Below are 14,237 nucleotides of genomic sequence, written 5' to 3'. Positions count from 1 at the left end.
CAGCTGAGTTCTTTATCTCTTCATTTGATGTTCTAGGGTTTCAGGATTGTTGATTCTCTGTTTGGCTTAGTTTTTCGGATCTTTGTTGTGGAGGGACAGCGTGGTGCTTCTGCCTAGACCGCCATCTTGCTGGAGTCTGAATCTTTCTTAAAGGATTAGGTAATGGCAGAGTGAAGTGAATAAATTTGTATAATTCTTGTGAAGCTAAAAAGTTATAATGGAAATTCTGGGTAAAGCCTGGGACAACCAAGATTTGGGAAGAGAGTGTGCTGATAAAAAATTGATGACTTAGGTTGGTCTTGCCTACACCCTTACAAAGAATTTTTTTTTTTAATGGAAGTAGTGTATATTCAAATTGGGGTCACCTCCTGGGGTTGGCACTTTATTATTGGTGAGTCATTATGATGCCAATTTGTCTTTCTGTTTGTCTTAGTTTCTTAGTGCTGCTGTAACAGAATTACCACAAGTGGGTGGCTTTAATGAACAGAAGTTTATTTTGCCAACTCAGGAGTCTAGAGTCAGAATTCAAGGCACTGGCTCTCAGGGAAGGCTGTGTCTGTGGGCTGTTGGGAAGATCCTTGCCTCAGCTCCTCTAGCCGGCCATCCTTGGGGTTCCCGGGCTTGTAGATGGGTCTTCCTCCATCCTGTTCAGAGAGTGTTGTTCTTCCCCTGTGTCTGCCTTCTTCTCTGCCTAATCTGCTCTTTCATATCTCAAAAGCAATTGTCTTAAAACATACCCTACACTGACCTGGCCTCATTAACATAACAAAGAAAGCCCAAATCCCAAATGGGATTACATCTACCTATATAGGGGTTCAGATTTACAACACATATTTTGAGGGGACACAGTTCAACTCATAACACTGTTGAACCTCTGTTGTGTCACAATGGGCGATGTGACAGGATGGACTGGGGGCACAGGGGAATAGAGAGCTAGTTCTCAGGTGTCAGCTACTGTGGCCTCAGTTAATGTAATCAATCTACTGTTGTAAACCATTTCGTGTTCTCTGGGGCCTAACCTAATTGCCCCGTGGTGGTCCCAGGAGTAAATCCAAAGTAGCAGTAGTTAACATTGGAGGAGACGCCTCAAAAAGGTGGGACAGGGCCATAGAAGAGCCCGAAACAGGAACCTTAAGAATAGTGATTATTCTAGTTTGTTCTTGTGTTCCCTGCTTTATGAGAATATTAACAAAAAGAACTACAAATACTCCTAAGGCTAGAAAAATGTTTACCTGGTAAGTCGAGATGCCCCTTCTTTAAAGCTCTGAGGACGAATGTCATCTAATTCACCAAGATGCAGCCAATTTCCACTCCAACTCACCCCCCCACATATGGCTCCTAGTCGATACCAGGACGTTTCTTACCCCAGTGATGCCCCTAACCAGCAGGAAGTAGCTAGAAAAGAAGCGACAGCCTGTCTCCCAAGATTGAGAACCTTCCAATAAAAGGGGGGATTGGAAGAGGCTGCGCAGGCCTGTTTCACTATTATTTACTCCCCATTATTAACCTCCACATTGTCTCATGATCTTGATTCTCCAGTCTCTACAAAAGGTTTAAGATTAACTGATGTTCCTCCTTGGAGGGTAGAAAACAAGTGATAATGATCTAAGGGTGAAAACCAAACAAAGCACCCAGCTTGTAACAAGAAAAACCAGGATGTTGCCAGATAATCCCCAAGGATGTCACCAGACAACCCCCAAGAATACCAGTAGAAGATTAACTCATCTGAGACATCACCACCTCAAGGGGAAACTAACACAAACTTCTAAGACCCATAATCCAGTCCCTATAAAAGTCTTCAACCGGTCTCCAGTGGGGGAGATGGGTTTTTTGGAGGAATCTATTCCCCTCTGTCTCCTATATATCGATATATAATAAACCTCTTGCTGCTCACCTCAAAAAAAAAAAAAAAAAAAAGGTGGGACAACAAAAATTCCAATAGGCTCCTCATCTCTTGCTGTTCATAGGCATAATGGTTGGGTCAAAGGTGTTAAGAGAACCCAAATACCGAGAATCTTAGCGGAAAACACTTGTTCTCAACTACCTCTTGGGACAGTAGGGGTTCTCTGCTCAATTGCTTCCCCTCACTCTCCCCCATGGTAGGAGAGTGGGGTCATTTGATTAGTGATTTTGAAAGGATGAAGCATGCTCACTTCCAGCCTCCAGCTTCCATCTTTGTACTTATCTGCCTGAGGGACTGATAATTTCTATTCTCCTGCCTCCAATTACAGCAAAGTTAGTGAGCAGACTCTATTCAGTGGGGATGCCTGGACTCTTGGGGAGGGCTGGGCAGGGGTGGGTAAATTCAATTCAGTAATTTGCCTGCCTGCTGGCCCGCTTAGCTCACCCCTGAGCCCCAGATTTACCAGCACTAAAGCTCACATTCTGACTCAGTACCCCTCTCTCAGGTGTTCAGAAACCCTGGTGGCGTAGTGGTTAAGTGCTACATCTGCTAACCAAAATGTTGGCCGTTCAAATCTAGCGGTTGTTCCTTGGAAACCCTGGGGAGCAGTTCTACTCTGTCCTATAGGATTTCTCTGAGTCAGAATCAATGCAAAGGCAACAGATTTTGGCTTGATTCTCTCAGGTGTTCAGTCATAGAAAGAGGGGGTATTATTTTTGAATATCTAAAACACCAACTATAACCCTCCTTTGCATCTCTAACAGTATAACACAGCTTGGTTCACTTTGGGGCTGAACCAATGGCTCATTTTTAGTGGCTGTGCCCCACTGACCACTAGGAGGCACTGTGGTTCCACTGCCCTGCAATGGTTCCTTGGAGGCACTGAGAGAACTGCCTGGAAGTTGGGGCTTAGGAAAAACTCAGGCTTGGTCTCTGAATCCTGAGCTCCACTGGCAGACACTGATCCAGTAATCGAGAAGGGAGGGGAGGCCCTAAGGTGTCTTCCATTGTTGTACAAATGGCAATGCAACCCCCACAAGTTCAGCTGCCCCAGAGAACCCTTGCTCCCTCTCTGCTCCCACTTCCCTGGAGGGAGCTCCCTAGGCCTTGGATGTTGGCAAGCACAGTCGTGTCACTACCAGGCCACACCTTACAGGGCCAAGGGGACACAGATGTCCTTACTCTTTCTGCTCAGACTTAGATGCTCCCTCATCTGGAGCTGTCCTCATTTTCACTGTGGCCCTGCCATGGGCTCCAGGCTTCTCCACTGGGTGTCCTTTGTCTCTGGAGAGCCAGTGAGTCCTCAGGGATTTCAGCATCTCCACCTGCCCTTTCCCAGTCGTCAGTCCTGCCCACTTTGTCTTGGACTCTGGGTTTTTGTCTCCTCCACGGGACGCGCAGTAGCTCTTGTCACTCAGCTCCCCAGGCACAGAGTCACTCTGAGATATGACCCAAATCCTAGACATGATACTCTTGTCTGGTACCGGCATGCTGACAGGCAAGGAATGGACTTTCTGATTTACTTTCTGAAGGCAGATACACAGGACGACTCAGGATGCCCAGCCCCATTCTCAGTGGAGAGGGCTGAAGGAACATAGTCCATTCTGCAGCTCCAGCCTCGGAGCTGCAGGACTAGTGTGTACTTCTGTGACAGTAGTTAAGACACAGTGCTTAAGAGTAGTGTCTCTCCTACGCAAAACCACCCCTTCTCCCCTCTCCTCTCAGCTCAGAGCAGCCTGAATAGGAAACTTTCCCTGTGCCTCCTCCCGAGGGGAGCATAGAGAAAAACCAGAATTTATTCTTGACGTCCAAGAGTATCTCAAGAAAATGTGTGTGGAATGTTTGTGACTTGGGCCTTTCCCAGGTTCCTTACAAGAGCTCAATCTGTCCTCTTCTATTTTTTAAGCCCGTGTGTCTTATCATTTTGCAAATGATATACACTCGACTTCATAACTTAAAGGTTGGTGGTTTGAACCCACCCAGCTGCTCTGCAGAAGAAAGGGCTGGAGATATAATTCTGTAAAAATTACAGCCAAGAAAACCCAATGAGGCAGTTCTATTCTGTCACATGGGGTCTCCGTGCATTGGAATTTACTCCACAGCAATGGGTTTGTTTCTGTGTGTTTATCCTGGTGTAACTCCAGAAGGCTTTTTGCTATAATCTGAAAGACATAGGACTCGGACTGCAATTACCTCCTCATATCTGTTCTATTAGCAAGATTAAACAAGTCTCCCTGACGGAAATAAAAATGAATAAAAATCCATTTGCTACTGGTTTGAAGGATACTTAATGATAATGATGGTGGTGATGGTGACGGTGATGTTGGCGGTTTTTTTTAAGATAACTTTGTGTAGAATATATACATTTTCCAACTACTTTGAAAATTCTCATTTTTTAGTGGGACAGCTAGATTAATTATCAGAGATTAAAGCTAATTTTTCTTTCTCCAGAAGGTTCTTTTTTTTTTTTTTTTTTTTTTTTGGTGTAAATAGCATGCCTTGCTTATAAAATATTGGCTGTACTACAGACTCCCGATAAGACAGTGTTTTAGAAAGAAGTAAGAAGAAAAGCTGTGGTTACAGAAGGCGAGACGAAAACCCGTGCCATAAGAAGCTGTATATAAAATGAATATCAGGCATGTTTAGGGTAGTATTCTAGTCTGTTTCCCCAAACATCTGAAGAGACTCAGCATGGTAACAGGAAAGGCAGGAGTACTTACAGTGAGTACTGTGTACTCAGACTGAAAGAAACAAGGGAAGGAACTAGAAGGCTTAATCACCCCAGTCCAGTGGTGTGGTGGTCTGAGGACACAGATCTGGTAGCAGAATGAGGAACTGGATGAATTTCTAAGCCTCACTGTACTGCACTGTAGTGCACTGGTTTCCCTTGGCCAGTGTAGGAAGGAAGCATCTAGGGAGTTTCCCACTGGCCACAAGGAGGCATCATGCTGCCACTAATAGCCAAGAGTTGTAGACAATTTCTTGACACTCTCTAAAATGTGGACATAGAGGAATCCCTTGGCTAGGATGCTGTATTAGGGTGGAGATAGTTTGCAGATGGAGTCCCTGGGTAGTGCAAACTGTTGAGGCACTCGGCTGCTAACTGAAAGGTTGGAAGTCTGAGTACACCCAGAGTCACCTTGGAAGAAAGCCCACGTGATCTGCTTCCAAAAAGTCAGTCATGAAAACCCGATGAAGCACAGTTGTACTCTATACACATGGAGTCGCCATGAGTCGAGGTCTACTTGACAGCACCTGTTTAGTTTGTATACATCAGTCATCCATCTGTGATGTGGGTGCAAGATTCAAAAGCACCATCTCAGCAGGTTTGCAAAGCTGCGCATTTATGGAGGGACCTCTAAGCAACCTTACACCAAAAAAAAAAAAAAAAAATTGCTATCAAGTTGATTCCAAGTCATAGTGACCTCATGTGACAGGGTAGAACTGCCCCATAGGGTTTCCTAGGCTGTAAATCTTTATGGAAGCAGACTGCCACATCTATCTCCCACAGAGCAGCTGGTGGGTTCGAACCACCAAATTTTCTTTTAGCAACCGACTGCTTAACCACTGTATCACCAGGGCTCCTTAAGTCACTGAGCCACCCTATCTGATGTGAGAGCAAGGGGGTTGGGTGGAGAGGTCAGGAAGGATATGGGGCAGGGGCAGATAAGGGAACAGCTGACTCAAAGAAGCAGTAAATTGTTTAGGGGATAAACTGCTGCTCTGTGTCTGACCCAGCCAAGCCCAGACTCTCTGCCAAGCAGGAAGCTGGGTAATACAGAAGAGAGGGTGAAACTCACACAGTGACGTCAACAGCAGCTCTGTCACCACAGGCAAATCTACCCACCCAGGACCATGGATTCTGAACTGCCACTTCTCGACCCAGAGATCAGAGTCAGGAACAGAAAGATGTGCTACTCCAGCTTTGGCCCTACCATGGGTCCCAGACTTCTCCTTTGCGTGTTCCTTTGTCTCCCGGAACCAGGTGAGTCCTGGGCAGAAAAGACGTCTTTGACTAAGGCTCTCTTGTCCTCAGTTCTGAAGTCCCTGGGTGGTGCAAGTAGTTAACACACTTAGCTGCTAACTGAAAGGTTGGAGGCTCGAGTCCACCCAGAGGGGCCTTGTAAGAAAGGCCTAGCAATCTACTTCTAAAAAATCAGCCATTGAAAACACTATGGAGCCCAGTTCTACTCTGACACACGTGGGGTCATCATGAGTTGGAATCGACTCAACTGCAACTGATTGGTCCTCAGTTCTATGACTTTCTTTCATGGCAGCAACATCAGCCTCTTTCTTGACTCTATTTTTCTCTTCTCTTTCTACAGGTTCCATGGGTGCTATGGTCATCCAGAGTCCAAAATACCGGGTTACCAGTGTGGGAAAATTGGTGTCCCTGAGTTGTTCTCAGAATCTGAATCATGATACCATGTACTGGTACCAGCAGAAGCAGAGCCAAGCTCCAAAGCTGCTGTTTTACTACTACGAAACAAACTTTAATAAGGAAGCAGATACCTCTGATAACTTCCAACCCCAGCGGCCCAACACTTCCTTCTGTGGTCTTGACATCGGCTCACCAGGCTTGGCGGACTCGGCCGTGTATCTGTGTGCCAGCAGTAGAGACACAGAGGTGCCGCCTTGCCTCTCCTCTGCTCATAATCCTGCCGTACCCCAGATGCAAGAGCCTTCTCTAGGACCAACCCTCCTTCTAACAGCAACAACAGGAAGTGAGTTTATGGCTACCCTGATCTCATCTGTAGGCAGGAGCTGGGCATAAACCTGCAAAACCCATTTGTCAGTTATGCCGACAGTGGAAAAATGGCTACAATCACCTGATGTTCAGTTTGTGATATTTTCCAAGATAAACTTCATCACCACTCTTCCTTGAACCTTTGATTTAAAGTTAAATGCATCCTGTCCTCTTTAGCAGACAAGTAGAAACATCTTTCTTTTTTTTTTCATTGTTTGTTTTAATCTAATCTAAATCAAAAAACCAAACTCATCACCCTCGAGTGGATTTCGACTTATAGTGACTATTTAGGACAGAGTAGAACTGCCCTGTAGGGTTTCCAAAGAGCAGCTGTTGGATTTGAACTGCCAGTCCCTTGGTTAGCAGCCAAGGACTTAACCACTGTGCCACTAGGTCTCCTTAATCTACATTAGAGGCTTAGAAATACAAGAGGCATTATGTGAAGGATTGGGGAAACCCAATGCACATGAATGTGATTCTCTGGCATTTAATTAACTCCTACAATATTTAGTATGCCAGGAGAATTCACATGTTTTCAGTACAGATCTGGGGCAACTTCCACATTAAAAGGGGAATGAAAGTAGATATACTCCCCAAATAAAAATCTTCAGGGGAGAACCCATCTTAGATAAAAAAGCACTACACTAAAGTGCTCGTATTTGGAGTTGGAGGTGCTGTTGGAATGGCCAAATGGAAACCCTATATAGTAAAAGAAATCAGACTGGAAAGAGAGCATGTTTGGAGATGTTTAAGATGGAGTTATCTGAATGGAAAAGGACAATAAATCCTGAGAGACACAAGATCTCCAGGGAAAGCCAAAAAGGAAGGTCACAGGAGTGAGGGAGACGGGCTTTCCGTGGTTGCGCTAAAGGGGACACCTTTTGCCTTGTCAGAGGGGAGTGTGATGTCTTATGATATATGCCTGGGTGACAATGGTGTTCTGAATTAATGCAAAAAACATAAAGACTGATAAGCTTATCTACCTAAAAATGTAAAATCCTACACATTAAAAAAGTACAATAACCTAGAAAAATATTTCAAGGGTAGAATAAAATAGATTTTTATAAATTCTTAGTCTGTGTTTTAATGATAGTAATGATAGCTGTTGTTCTCTAAGCACTTACTACAACTAAACACTAAGGTTGCCTTCTTTTTTTAACATATATTAGCTTGTAGAAGGAAGGAAGGAAGGAAGATAGGCAGAAAGGAAAGAAGAAAGGAAGGAATGGAGGGATGGAGGAAAGAAGGCAAGATAGAGGTTAAAGTTTGGAGAGGCCAAGACAGCTAGAATTTGTGAGGTAGAATACCAGAGAGAAAGAAGAAGAAGCTACACAAAGAAAGAACTCCAGACACTGCATAAGGTTCTGTCTATAGGGATTGTGTTGGGAAAATTTAAAAAGCATTTGAGAAGAACCCAGATAACACTCACCAGAGCCCCCAGAAGGGCTATGCTTCGGTAGGGGGGCAAAAGTAGCCCAGAACAGGAGTTGGCAAATACAGCCCACAGACTGGACACCTATTTCTGTAAAGAAATTTTACTGAGGCGAGAAACACTTCAAAAATGGCATCAAGAGAAACTCCACAGACTCTCTTCCCAGTGTATTAACCATTTCTGGTGAAAAAACAACATTTTACGGTCCCGAGAAATTTTCCCAAAGGCATACAGCATATAGAAACACCTTCATTCAAGAAAATCTACTAAATCTTGGTACGAACAGTGAGTCTATGGCATTTGAGCCTTGACACACATCCCCAGCTTTGTGTGACAGAAGTTCTATCTCAGGTGGGTCAAGAACAAGGAACACTCCACTGCACCCACCCCATCTAGGACCACAGTTTCTCTCTAGAGGGGCAGACTGCTAGCATTTCTCACCCTCCTCTCTAGTTCTGTGTCACAGAAATGGTATTTCAGACAAACACAGCCAAGAGGTCTGGGCTTCCTTCTTCCATCGAGCACCCACTTGTAAGGTGGAAACTCTGACCGAGGCATAACAGGCCAGGATTACTGGGCCTGATCTTCCTCATCCAGCTTGTTCATTTTGAGGAGATTCCACTTAGGGAGAGGTAGACCAAGAAAACTAGTGGCTCTCACTCCCCCCAACCCCATACCTCACTCACAGAGCAGGGGTATTTTTCCAGGAGAGTCAAAGAAAGCCCAGCCAAAATCTCTATCATCCCTGAAGGAGTGGAGGTCAAGGAGACTGCATCATGCCAAGCCATGCCGTCTGAGGAGTGACAGCATCGCAGACTGCAGACAGCAGACGAAATGGGCTGCTCCATTCAAGTCATCAATCAAAATCACAAACAAATAAACAAGGTAAAGGTTGAAGCAAAGTAATCAGTACACAGAGCCACTGCAATACATTGTATAAAATGTTTAGATGTATTCAAAGTACTGAAAGAAAATAAAAAACAAATTGTCAACCAAGACTCTTATACCCAGCAAAACTATCACTCAAAAATGAAGGTGAAATAAAGGCATTCTCAATAAACACAAGTTGAGAGAAATTTTTGCTAGCCCACACACCTTACAGGAAATACTAAGGGGAGTTTTTTGAGCTGAAAGCAAGTGATGTTAGTGACATGTGTCATGTGATTTAAGCCAACACAAAGAAACAAAGATCACCAGGAAAGGTGATTATGTAGGTAATTACAGTAGATCGTATAATTGTATGTTTCTTCTCTTTTCTTACCTTAAATGACTTTAAAAGTAATTGCATGTAAAACAATACTTATAAAACTGTATTGTTGGGCCTGTAACTGTAGAAATGTGGTATATTTGACAAAAGCAGCACATAGAAGGTGAGTGGGAGCAAAGTTGTGTTGGAGTAAGAAAATGATGCTGTTGCTCTTAGTTGCTGTAGAGTCGATTCTGACTCATGGTGACACTATGCGTGTCAAAGTCAAAGTGTGCTTCACAGGCTTTTCAAAGGCTGATTTTTTGGAAGTAGATCACCAGGCCTTTCTTTCAAGGCACCTCTGGGTGGGTTAAAACCGCCAGTCTTTCAGTTAGTAGTCGAGGGCAAACCATTTGTAAATCAAATCCACAGGAAGAAATGAAGAGAATCAGAAATGGTAAATAAGAAGGTTAATAAAACAAACTATAAATATAAACTAGGTCTCCTTTCCTCTTTCAGCTTCTTTAAAAGAAACAGCAAGGGACTGCATAAATAAATGTTAATATAGTCACATGAGAGAATATTTGAAATTAAAATGAATAAACTTGATATATACAAATAATGAATCACAAACATAATTTTGAACTTAAAACACATATATCAGAAAAATAAATACAGTGTGATTTCACTTATAAAGGAAAAAAAGTGGTGCAGATTTTAGATATATTTACAAAAGTACAAAAGCTAGAAAAAATTCAAGGTATTACTAGAAGGAGTGTTTAAAACAATGGTCACTTCTGTGGGGGAGAGGGGAGGATGGTTTAGGGAAGAAGAGTGACTACAAGATACTGCTAAAATTAAGTATATCATCTGCTTTAGAGTACATGGGCATTAATTTTATTGAAATGCCTTCTACATTATATATAGTCAAAATATTTTTATTTTGTTCAACATAAAACATTTTTTCAAGAGTAAAGTGTGAGTATATGAGCAGGAAAAGGCCATGGAAAATCCACATAAATTACTGGTTTGTTTCCTGGGGTGTGTATGAATTTGTGAAGTAGTAGAAATGGCGAGGAATGGGAGATAATAGTGGCATTAAATTATTGTCCAAGACCTTTTCTTTTTTTTTAATGGAAGAAAAATAGAGACAGAGAAGCAAAGAAAGGCAAACTCAGCATGATTTAACTACAAATTGACAGTGTCGCATGGTCCCCCCTTTGAGCGAGGGTCAAGCTGCATCCCGTGTTTGTGAAGTACTCCTGTTTCACATACAGAGCCACACACCAAGACCATTGGGTTCTATGAAGTGACCATGTCACAAAGAAGCTGTGGAAAGGAGATGGGAAGCCTCAGAGAAAGCCACCTGCCTCCATTCTTCCCCAACTCTGCCATGCACCCAATAGTCATCAGCTTTATGGTTCTTTGCCTCCTGGGTACAGGTAAGTCTCTGTCCTGAACATGCCACTAGTCAGCCCCAAGTCTTTCCCTGTGCCCATGTCACCAGACTCCCTCTTGGACTCACTCTCCAATATCTGTCTCCTTCCCTTGCAGGCTCCTTTGATGCTGAAGTTACCCAGAGGCCAAGACATCTGCTCAAAGGTAAAGAACAAAAAGTAAAAATGGACTGCATCTCGATAAAAGGACACGGTTATGTTTACTGGTATCAGCAGATCCCAGCCAAAGAGTTCAAGCTCTTGATTTCCTTCCAGAACAAAAACGTCTTTGATTGAAATGAGATGCCGAAGAAGAGATTTTCAGCTGAGTGTCCCCAGTACTCAGCCTGCAGCCTGGAGATCCAACTGGAAGCTCTGCAGGACTTGGCCTTGTATCTATGTGCCAGCAGTGTGTCCACAGTGTGAAACATCAGCTACTCTTAGTGCACAAACTCATGGTGTCCCAGCACAGGAAGCAGGTGGCTCACTGGTTGGAAGGAAGTAGAGAAGCTAACTAGAGCCTCCCTTATCCAACAAGGAGTTTATTGCAAGGCTAAAGATGTATCCCCCCTGAAAAAAACAAACAAACTGGTTGCTGTCCAGTCAACTCAGACTCATAGAAACCCCATGTATGCAAAGTAGAACTGGGCTCCATAGGGTTTTCAAGGTTGTGGCCTTTCAGAAGCAGAGTGCCAGGCCTTTCTTTCCAGGTACCTGTGGGTGGATTCCAGTCACCAACCTTTTGGTTAGTAGTTGGGTGCTTAACAATTTATGTTGCCTAGGGACTCCATAGAACCCCAAAACGAGAACACAGACATTTCTCAGAAACAATCTATAATAGTCTTCCAACTATGACATGCCCAACTTTACAACTCAGTTCTTTTTTCCACCTTGACTCCTGATTCTTCCTTATTATACATTGTCCTCTCCATTTCTTAGCTCTCATAGTAAGTAGAAGATTGTATATTCTGACAGTAGTCTTCCAATCGCTCTGAGAAGGACGAGCTTAACTGTCTCTCAATATAGATAACAAAATCCAGAAGACAGGACAGATTGGCCCTGCTTTTCTCGAGAACGTTCTCTTCAAAAATCCACCTCTAGTCACAGGGAGCAGGTCATTTTCAACATGGCACCTGGGGACTGTCCCTTTGACTTTATGGATAAAGAGGCCAGGATTTCCTGGAGAGGAATATCCAGATTTGGGGCTTGGGCACCCAAGAGATGTCCATTACAAGTGAGGAGGGGAAATTGTTAATGTATTTGCTGGATACAGAGACCCTGGGAGAAGAGAAGGAAATAGAGAGGAGATCAAATCTTAGTTCTCAGAACAATGTCCAAGCCAGGGAATACTCCAGTTAATCCCTTTTTAAGGGGTTAACCCTGGCAGCACAAAAAACATGCTAATTTTAAGTGTGACAACTTCAGACTCTGCAAAGTCACTTGTTGGTTCCTGTGGAGCTGAGAGAAGAGAGCAGATTAGTGTGTTCTCATTGGGAAAGTACCTGATGTGGAGACAAGAAAAAGTCCTCAGGTATGTGATTGAAAGGTAGTGTGACAACACACTCAACATTGATATAGATGTAGGGAGACATTGGGTTATATTAACTCTACCTGGTTAGGTCATTTCATTTATATAAAGCAGATGGAGAATTCAACATAGCTCTGTTAAAATACTATAATCCATTCTGTCAACAAAACTTACCATTTCTACACCACCTCACCACTCAAGTTTGAAGAAGTTTATAGAGTCTCTCTGGACATGCCTTTATTTTTTTCAATATCAGCTGAACCCATTATTCTTACTCTCAGAAATCCAAACTTACTTCATCTGTTCTCAGGCAAAATTGCATTCTGACCCCTTAAAACAGCAGCTCTCACTTTGCTGATGTAATTTTATGACCTCTTATTCAAGCATGAACAAATTAGTTCTCAGAAGAAACACAACAAGATTATTCCTTAGAAGCAAGGATGGCAAGACTTCCACTGGCTCATTGTGGACCTGTCATCAGGGAAGACCAATCTACAGAAAAGGACAACATGTTTGGTAAAGTAGAAGGTCAGCAAAAAAGATGAAGACGCTTAATGAGATGGGTTGACAAAACAGCTGAAACAATACACTCAAACATAACAATGATCATGAACATGGTGCAGGTCCAGGCAATGTTTCATTATGTTTTACCTAAGGTTGCCATGAAGTGGAGCCAACTCGACAGCAACTGACAACGTTTCAAGTTACTTTTCCTGCTCTCTATAAGGAGTGTCCTGGAGGTGGGACCAACATAGCAGAGTAGTCAGACACTTCCGGTGGCCCTCTTACAACAAACCCAAAAAAAAAACAAGTGAATGGATTACATATGACAATCTAGGAACCCTGAAATTCAAAGGCAAAGTTGAGGATTCGGAATGAGTTGAAGGGGGAGTGAGAGACAGTTTGGAAGCAGTGAGGAGTAGTCAGACCTGACCGGGTGAGAGCCTGAGCACTTCAGGCCAATCTGCTCTTGGTGCTTGGTAAGGCAGGCAATCAGTGGTGTACACAAGGTGATTTCCACACCGGGAGATACCCAGTGGCAGACAGTCTACTCAGCCATCCTGTAACAGTGATAAACAACCCTCAGTTGGTGAAAGATAAGTTTTTGTGACTGGCCTACGTTGTGGATCAAAAACACCCCCCTTTTGGGAAAAACCTCTCTCCCATTTACCTCCCCACTCCCTGCTTTGCACTGGGTCCAGGACCAGCTTCAGCAATTGCAGGGTCCCTTGGGCCAGAAGTAGGATGTGTCAAGCACCCTGAGCCATTCTCCCAGCCTTGGAGAGGGAACAAATTAAGAAACAGGGGAAAAAATAATCTGCCAACTCCCCTAAGCCAGGAACTCAGGGTAGGCACATCTCCTTTGCCTAGGCACAGGCATAAGGGATCCATGGACTTTGAGTGCCTTTCCCCCTGCAGAGACTTGTGTGGGCCCATTTCGACAGTGTAGGCTCTCATTACCACAGTACAACAGGGTATACACCTGAAGTCTAACTTCAACTGTTTCAGCTGTGAAGTGGCAGGTTCCTGCTATTTCACACTGCTCTCTTTATTAAGCACATCAAGGCTCTGAGGACAGGTGGCTCCACCTACGCCACCTAGTCACCTGCAACAAGGGCTCAAGAATAAGTGGTGCCCCCCCATCCTTATAGCCAACAGCATTGGGTGCTCATAGTCTGGCTGCAAAATCCATCCATCTAAGCAACCTAGACAATAAAGACACACTTTTCTCCCAGACACTCAGGGGCAGCCGTTGGCCCCCTGCCTTGCTCAATGTGTGACCCACTTCTGCAGCCAGATGCCTGTGCCTACACCAATCACCCATGACTGTCTAGGACTGTAGGTGAGAACCTGCACCACACACTTGGTTGCCAACTACCTGGACAACCTGAGCTGAATCCATATAGGAGGAGTGGGCAGATCCTGGGCTCACAAACTTAGTGGCAGTTCTGGCCACCTGGTGGCATGATTTTGGAGCTTCAGGGGTGCTGGTGATCAGACTAGC

At 43.9% G+C, this 14,237-nt stretch overlaps 1 gene segment (V, D, J or C); it reads left to right on the top strand.

Moving 5' to 3' along the window:
- Window positions 1-5,518: 5,518 nt before the first annotated feature.
- On the top strand, window positions 5,519-6,938 carry LOC101345729 (T-cell receptor beta chain V region A20.2.25-like). The segment is given in 2 exon segments: window positions 5,519-5,888; window positions 6,229-6,938. Coding segments are annotated over 2 exon segments (579 nt in total).
- Window positions 6,939-14,237: the final 7,299 nt, after the last annotated feature.

This window comes from Trichechus manatus, unplaced genomic scaffold, assembly GCF_000243295.1.
Source record: "Trichechus manatus latirostris isolate Lorelei unplaced genomic scaffold, TriManLat1.0 scaffold00093, whole genome shotgun sequence".
Classification (NCBI taxonomy): domain Eukaryota; kingdom Metazoa; phylum Chordata; class Mammalia; order Sirenia; family Trichechidae; genus Trichechus; species Trichechus manatus.
Note: the sequence above shows the minus strand (reverse complement) of the source record. Positions and strands in the feature narration are given on the sequence as shown.